The sequence below is a fragment of the Mesitornis unicolor genome, unplaced genomic scaffold, assembly GCF_000695765.1.
Source record: "Mesitornis unicolor isolate BGI_N332 unplaced genomic scaffold, ASM69576v1 scaffold24079, whole genome shotgun sequence".
NCBI classification, from domain to species: domain Eukaryota; kingdom Metazoa; phylum Chordata; class Aves; order Mesitornithiformes; family Mesitornithidae; genus Mesitornis; species Mesitornis unicolor.
The window spans coordinates 8059-16343 of NW_010209670.1; the positions used below are offsets into that span (position 1 = coordinate 8059).

Consider the following 8285-nt stretch of genomic DNA (forward strand, 5'->3'; position numbering starts at 1 on the left):
CCTTGCTTAGGTTTCATTCTTGGTGCATATTGACTGGCTTAGAGAGTGGCATCTGTTTAGATTATTCCTTTGCATCAGAGGGAAACCTGCATCTTTGTTCCCATCACCACTCTGACTCGGGTGTAACTGAGGTTGCCCAATATGAACCCATCAAAGTGATCTTTCCTGCCACTCTCCAAATTTCAGTGAGGTCTACATCTGCTCTGCCCATTGCTGCAGTCCTGCAAGCATGCTTAAACACTGTCACACTCTTCTCTTACAGCTATGAGCCAGAACTGTTCCCTGGCTTAATCTACAGAATGATCAAGCCAAGAATTGTTCTCCTTATTTTTGTTTCCGGAAAAGTGGTTTTAACTGGTAAGTGAAGACAGTATTTTATTCCACTAGGTTAGATTTAGACTGTATTACAGTGCACACGCAGTGATACCAGAGGTATGCAATTTGCTAGGTGCTTTCCTTTAGAGAAGACAGTACTGAGAAAGGACAGGTAGCAGAGTTTTCTGTGCAAGAGAATACACAAAGCAAACCACACATTTGGCCAAGTCCGTTTAGGCAATGATCATGAATCCTGATCAAGTACGCAGGTGCCCAAAAAGCTGTAAGAGCATAGGTAATGTTTCTGGCAAAATCTGAAAGTCTGTGTGTGTGCTGGGTATGTGTGACTGAGCTGACAGCTTGGCTGGAGGCTGCTGCCACTCTCCTTTGATACAGCAGCCAAAGAAGGGGAGACAGCTGAGCTCTAGGACCTCCTCCGCTTCAGGCACTTCACCCGGAGTGGGTCCAGAGAAGGGCCACAGAAATGACCAGAGGGCTGGAGCACCTCTCCTACAAAGACAGGCTGAGAGAGCTGGAGTTCTTCAGCTTGAAGAAAAGGCTGCGGGGAGACCTTATAAGCGGCCTTCCAGTATCTGAAGGGGGCTTACATGAAAACTGGGGAGGGACTGTTTACAAGGGCATGTAGTGATAGGACAAGGGGCAATGGTTTTAAACTAGAGAAGGGTAGATTTAGACTACGCATTAGGAAGCAGTTCTTTACTATGGGGGTGGTGAAACACTGGAACACCAAGTGAGGTGGTGGAGTTCCCATCCCTGGAGACGTTCAAGGTCAGGCTTGATGGGGCTCTGAGCAATCTGATCTAGTTAAAGATGTCTCTGCTCTCTGCAGGGCATTGGACTGGATCACCTTTAAAGGTTCCTTCCAACCCAACACTCTGTGATTCCTTTTCCCCTCATGACTCAGGTCTTACTATGAAAAAAAACCAACCCTGCCAAGACTTGCAGACAGGAGTTTGTCCTTGCAGTATGGCAAGTAACAGGACAAGGGGCAATGGGAGCAAGCTGGAGCATAGGAGGTTCAATCTGAATATGAGGAAAAGCTTTTTTACTGTGAGGGTGACAGAGCACTGGACCAGGCTGCCCAGAGAGGTTGTGGAGTCTCTTTCTCTGGAGACATTCGAAACCCGCCTGGACGTGTTCCTGTGTGACCTAGTCTGGTGATTCTGCTCTGGCAGGAGAGTTGGACTGGATGGGTTTTCGAGCTCCCTTCCAACTCCTAAGATTCTGTGATTCTGTGAAGTGGCAGGCCTCTGCAGCAGTCTCCACTGCCAGAGCTTGCTCCCCAGATGTTCATGCTCAAAAAAAACTTCACTAGTTAGGACTTTCTGCAGAAACATCCTGAAGGGCTGTGCTTTGTAGTTGGGTCTCCTGCAGAAACTGTGTAGATAAAAATCCCATTTGCAAGTACAGCATAAGCACAAACATGCTAATAAAAGTTGTACCAGTTATCAGAATAAACAGTGAGAAGGCTGATAACGTACACTCTATATGGAATGTGTATTTTTAAAAAATCCTGTAAAAATGGGGATTTTTGGATATGCATCGGTTTTATATAGAGTCACGTTCAAATAAACATTCTAAAAGCTAAAGTATTTGGCAAAAGGTGCAAACTAACTTCATTCCCTCTTTTTCTAGGTGCTAAAGTACGAGCAGAAATCTATGAAGCATTTGAAAACATCTATCCTATTTTAAAGGGATTCAGAAAGACAACATAACAGTTCCTACATCTTTCAGAGGAATTAGGGGGGTATATTTTAAATGCTATTGTGTATGGCACAGCAGTAACAAGAGATGGACTTCCCATGAACTGCAACACCAGGACTTGGACTATTTCCCAGTTAGTGCCTACTTCCCCGGTGCTCATGGGGAACTGTATTATTGATTACATCTACTGAGTTACTGTGAGTTGCTTTACTGGGCTGCTCCTGGAGCAGTCCCTCCAAGTTTAATTTATATTCTAGCTTTTAAGTAGTTTTAATGCCAGTTTTATTAATAAAAATTCCGTAAGTTGGTTTAAAAGACAAATGCAACTGTGTCACTCAGTGTATACACCACTTAAATTGCCATGTATATATGTTTTAACTTCCTTCCATGAGACCATGATTTTTATAATTTTCAGAATTTAAGATTTTAAATTTTTTCAATTTCAGATTTCTTTGGTGCCAGACACATTCCCTCTTTCCAGTGTTAAGCAAGACAGAATAAATTTATTAATGAAAATGGCTCACTGTACATATATATATATAATATATACCTTCATTTTTTTTCTTCCTTCAGCTCCACATGTACAATAAACCCTGTTTATACAACTATGGGAACTGTCTTAATGTATTTTAAAATTACTCAGCTGGTAGAGTGAAATACAATGAAAACTTTGTTTTAATTTAATCTGGATTTTTCAGTAGCACATGTACCACTATAAGTGATTTGTCATTTTGAAGGCACCTCAGCAATGCTCTGGTTTGCTTAGCAGCAATCCTGTCCTTGGCAACGTCTCACTTAGATATTTCTAGTACGTTAAAGCAAAAGATATGACCGGTTAAAGAAGTCTGTGTTCAAGTATGTGTTGCCTTATGTTCAACAGATGGGATTTATGCAGGTCTTAAATAGCTACACTTGACTGAATTTGAACAAAAAATCCTTGCTTAGCTTCTAGAATTTCTTTAAATTACTACTTTTGTATTTTACCAGCTATGACAGTCTCACTATATTAGTGTTCCTGTAAAATGTCAAAGCCCTTTCAACTGGAGTCAGTATGTACATAATTGTCCCTCTGAACTGTGCTTGGAGCTTAACAGGCTGAGAAGTAAAAATAAACTTTTTCTCCAGTAATAGTAACCTCCTTTCTATGACTTGCACATAGCTTTTATCTAAAACTAACCCAAATGTAACCATGGTCTCTTTATACTAAGTTGGTGTTTCACTCCAGACAAAATGAAGTTTTGGCTGGGCTTGCTACTGTTGTGCTTGTAAATCCTGAGTGACCTCAATTCTCAGTCCTCTCTACTTCCCTCGTAGCAGTATACACCAGTGTTTCTCCAGGTGTTTTTGAGAATTGCTTTAATGGATCTTACCAGAAAGCTGCTGTTTAGTAATGTAGCTTTGCCAGGTTAAGTTCAAGATACCCAAACACTGTGTTGCCTTCAGTCCCACTCTGCTCTGTTCTGTGAGCTAGTGAACATTCCTGAGTGCTCTTGAACAGAACTGTGCGACTGCCCATGCTGTTACCAGCTTATCTGCAAATCCTAACTCTGCAGGAAAACTTAGAGCCTTAAGTAACTGTGGGATGGTTTTCAATAAAATCCATCAAGCTGTACTGTAGCAACTTAAGATTGTTTGGTGTTTGTGACACATACCAAGGCTTAAAACTACCTTTTCAGAAATTAAGTTCTGTGATGGCCAAACAGCTTACACTTAAAGCATTCATTGTCTGTTCATCTGAGTATTTCCAACATCTAAATTAATACAAAAAAAAACCAACAAAACACAACTGTGGGCCCAGGGCTTTCATAAAAATCACCTTCAGAATCACTGGTAAGCAGATGTGAATGGTGGGAATATGTAACTGAAGTAAATTCTGTCCTGAGACACAAAAATAAGCCTTATCTTTTCTGCAAATATAGCTATAGTTACAGGAGTAGTTAAGCAACTATCATAGTAAATTCAGCATGATGGTTTCATTTTTCTCTTGCCTCAGCTATATGGCAGTCAAGTATCAGAATAATTCCTGCAGAGGGCACTTTTTGTTACACTTCACCAAAAAATGGCAGACAAGGTACCAATCAGCTTGAAAATCTGCTACAGGCAGTAACAAGATAAACATGTTCTGGTAGGGCTGACTTTGTTGAAACTGCTTCTGCACCAGACAGTCCCATGGAGAAATAGTTTCAGTTAATAGTTTTAAGTCAGATAAAACAATTTTTGTGCATTTTATCTTGAATGACCGCTCAGTCATAACGTGTAGCAACTGCCAAGTTAGCTTCAGTGCACCTTTTGAGAATTGGATTAAAGTTCCACAGCAAAAGGCTAAGCAGCTTTGCCTTAGCTATGACTCCTGTATACCTGCTGAGCACAAGTTCTCGAATGATCTAACAGCAGCATCTGCTTTTCTCTGTGAATTAATGGTAATTTTTGAGCAGCACAAAGAAAATCCAGTCAGACAACAACCTAAGTTCTTGGAGTTCAGTCACCAACAAAAGATACTTTCACCAATCCAAAAATACTTGATCTTTATTTAAGCACTCAGAATTGAGATTGGAAGTGAAATTCACTGAACAACTGCACCTGTCTTCATTACCAGGTTGTGCTCCTGTGGAGCACAAGAGAGAGGCTGTCGAGCTCTGTTTTCAGTAGTTCTGTCCTTGTTACAAGACACACCGGTATCAGTGACTTCAGTTCCATTACCTTGAGATGTATTGAATCAAGAATACCTGAGCATTCTTTTCAGGTGATTCAACTTGGTAACTTGGAGATTAAACAGAGCCTGCAGAGAAGTCTTGTTTCCAGATGAACTCTTCCAGGTATTTATTTCCCTCACCGCAGTTGTCAGCACAAGTGTACACCACCAGCGTTCCCCAGTCAATGCTCTCTCCAAGGCTGTCAACCTGAAGGTGGTTCAGGAGCTGTGGCATAATCTTCAAGGAAAAATGAAGGTTTAGAGGCAGGCCACAGCTCTCTACCCTCTCCCTGCACCTCTTCTCCAAGAAGGGTCCTGCCTTCATTTATGTTCTCTTACACCAAAATCCCAATCAAAGCTACCAAGTAATGCAGCAGCTCTAATAAAAAGTTGTAACTCCCAAAACAGTGTAGTGGACGCACAGGGAATCAAAGACTCACCCCTACTTACTTCATCTACAGAAGTTTTATTTGCCTAAGCATTGCCTGACTTGTAAGCCTCCTTCCATTTGAAGTTACCTTCATAAGTTTTGCCTTTGCATGACATTAAGTGTATTTGCCATACATATGCTTCTAGCGTTCTAAATTCTACAGCTGAATACTTCCAGCCAGACATATTTCCAATTCACATCTTGAAGGCTTTTTTAAAAAATATACAATACCAGACTTCTGTTACTTCAGAGATTATTCCATATTCCCAAGTGGATGGTGCAAATTATGAGACAGGAACCAACCTTCTATATGTGAAAGTCTTATAACAAAAAAAGCTGTTACAATAGTAAGGGCTCTGTACAATTGAGCATAGTTTGTAGCAACTTCAACTACCCTGCTCTAATTGCAAGCCAACACCTATACAATCAGATCCTGTTAAGTCTGAACTACATTACCTGTATTATCTTTAAATGAATTTACATACCTGGAATTCAAAAATCCTTTTGGCACCACATGAACAATTCGGGATATCTTTTTCTTCAGGAATATTTTCACCTGATACCCAGACTGGGCCTTCTCCTCCTCTGCAGTATCTAATAATCTGAAATAGAACAGACGTTTAGTCTTCTCAACTTGCTGTAAAATTGGTATTTACTGACATAGACAAAGCCATTACTATGGTGCAGAAAAAGATCAGGTCCTTCAAGAAATACCCATGGCAACATCTATAGCCACAGCAAAGTCCATCAGTTGCAAATGCGGTATTCTAAATAAGCCAGGGTCTTTACAAAAGTTTTCTTAACTATTCGACTCATGCAAGTATTCATACAGCATTTTTTGCAATGATCCAGGGGTAAATTGCAATGATATGTATTTGTCTAATTAAGGGACCCAGAAATGTCATGTATTTTTTATTCTTGAGATGAAGAGCAGATTGATAATTAGCACATAGAAGCATACAGAAAAGCCAGGAATGCAACCCAGCTCTAGTTGCAATTCTGCATCGAAATGCAAGGGCTCTGTCTTAACATGCAAGGAGGAGGTATTTTCAGACATTCATATCCTTTGTTGTTCTCTTACTGTCTAAATATTTATACAGCACATCAGGCATTATCAACAGGAGGACTCTTACGCAGATCAGTCAGTATGGGGATGGTGAGAGGGAGGTGATGCACCTACTTCAGTGGGAGGAACAGACTCAAAGTCTCCTATTCTCTGGAAGTGCACCCTCAACCATCAGCTACCAGGTAAAAACATGGAGAGAATTTCTTCTTCCTCCACCCCTTTCATGGATTTAAGCCTGTATTTGCTCTGAATGGAACCAGAAACCATGCTTTTGTTTGACAGTGTGGCATTTTTCAGCCTCCTGCATTAGCAAGATCTAGCATGGGAGATTTCCAGTTTAAACAGTTGAAATTTTAAAGCCATCACTAATTTCTCAACCTTAAAAAAGGCCAAACCAACTCCCCCATGCAGCTGGTGACTGTGACAGAGCTCCTCTGCAGTTTTGGTTCTGCTGAGAAGGAAACCCAATGGGGCTAAGGGCTGGAGAAGAAAGTGATGGTTCACCACCTCCTTTGGTTAGAAGCACTTCGCAGGATGGCAGGTCCTCCTCCCGCCTTCAGCACCCCTGTGTCTTATCATCCTGACCAATTTCTGTTTGAGATAGATAAGCAGGTATTAATTTTTTCCTTCAGCATGAATCAATTTCTGCACGTAAGGAAGATGAGGGTGAGCTGGTTAAAGCGTGTGGAGGATGTGGAGACACCCCCATGGCCATTTCTAACTGGGTACAAAAGGCAGTGAAATGTTTTGCAGGTACAGCAGGACGCCGTGCCAGAACCTGGAAGTTCTAAGGCCGCCCCATCTTCTGACCTGCTCTGGTTCAGATCTTTTTAAAAACCCGGAAGATTCTGTCTTCTTCAGTCTCATGTTTTGCCATCGCTTCCAATGTCTCTTCATCTAAGGACTGAAATGCTCCACCTATGCAAGGGAAAAAAAACCAACACAAAGGTCACAAGCTAATGCAAGACAGCCAAAACCTAAAAACAATATTGCACCTCTAAGTGCATTCTGCTCTCAAATATCATTTCCAGTGTAAAACCCTCAGACTTTTTTTGTGACATATTAAGAGTCGGTCACACACAGATCCATTTACAACAACATTACAACAACAACAATGCAGCATTTAGTTGCATTTTAAACATAGATGGCAGTACTGAACGCTGGAAAAGGAAGGAATTACTCTACCAAAATGTATGGCTCCCAGCAGGTACTGCTGAGCTGCTGCACCTTCAGACATCTGGAACAGACCACCCGTGCCGTGGATGTGCCAGACCTCAGTTTCTAGCACTGGAGCCTATCTGTTACATTCACATCAACAAGGAGCAGTCTTGAGACAGCTTTGGACCCCAGTAAGGGACAGCTGGGAACCCAGCAGCCTTCCCCTGTAACACCACAGTCTCTCCAGGCTGGACGTGTGCACAGCCAGAGTGGTGAGCTGCAAACCCATGGTGAATCTGGGGGGGGACAGGAAGGGGGAGGTGCCTGCACTTCAACTGCTTAATTCAGGGTCAGTTAAAATAGAATCATTTTCTTGTAACACAGACAGGGAGATTTGTTAAGTATTTTCCATGCATTAAGAGAAATCGAACCAAGTCAAGCCAAGACCACCCGTCTCACCCTCCCGGTTCCAACAGGGTCCAGCAGCAGATGCTCAGGGCCCGTGCTTCTCACAGGAGCTGTTGCTTATCTGCAGGAAGCACACAGGGACACAGCGTGACCCCCAGCTACCTGCAGCTTCACTGCAGCAACAGCCGCTTCAACAGCCCCCGGGGCTGGGGGCTTGGCAAGTCTCTCTCCTAAAAGCAACTTATTATGGGATGTATACAAAAAAACTTACACAACAAATGACCGTAGATTTAGCCTTTTGCCACCAGTAGTTAACAATGAAGACTTAAAACAGCAGTATTTTAAAGACATAATACATTAGGAAGAATTACAGATGGCATCTTATTTCTTACCCGCACAGCCTGTAACTCTGGGTTCCTCTTTTTCTTTCAGGTCTTTTGATGTATCTACAGCTTCTTGTTCATCATGGGGATCTATGGTGCTGTCAGCAG

General features: G+C 41.9%; 2 protein-coding genes across 3 annotated transcripts in view; one reads left to right on the forward strand and one right to left on the reverse strand.

Annotated features, from left to right (window-relative positions):
* Positions 1-2645, forward strand: part of TBP (TATA box binding protein) — a 9304-nt gene extending 6659 nt beyond the window's left edge. Inside the window, exons 6-7 of one of the 2 annotated variants that reach the window (XM_010192928.1) lie at positions 260-357; positions 1972-2645. In XM_010192928.1, the coding sequence (XP_010191230.1) occupies positions 260-357; positions 1972-2051 (178 nt within the window). In that variant the 3' untranslated portion in view covers positions 2052-2645. The remainder of the gene's footprint in view (positions 1-259; positions 358-1971) is intronic. The other variant, XM_010192929.1, reaches the window with a different exon arrangement.
* A 2163-nt stretch (positions 2646-4808) lies between these two features.
* PDCD2 (programmed cell death 2) overlaps positions 4809-8285 on the reverse strand; it is a gene marked incomplete at its 5' end in the record, with an annotated part of 3582 nt that continues 105 nt past the window's right edge. Inside the window, 5 exon segments of the mRNA XM_010192930.1 lie at positions 4809-4970; positions 5648-5764; positions 7039-7057; positions 7059-7146; positions 8196-8285. The exon segment at positions 8196-8285 is cut by the window's right edge and continues 105 nt beyond it. Coding sequence (XP_010191232.1) covers positions 4809-4970; positions 5648-5764; positions 7039-7057; positions 7059-7146; positions 8196-8285 — 476 coding nt within the window.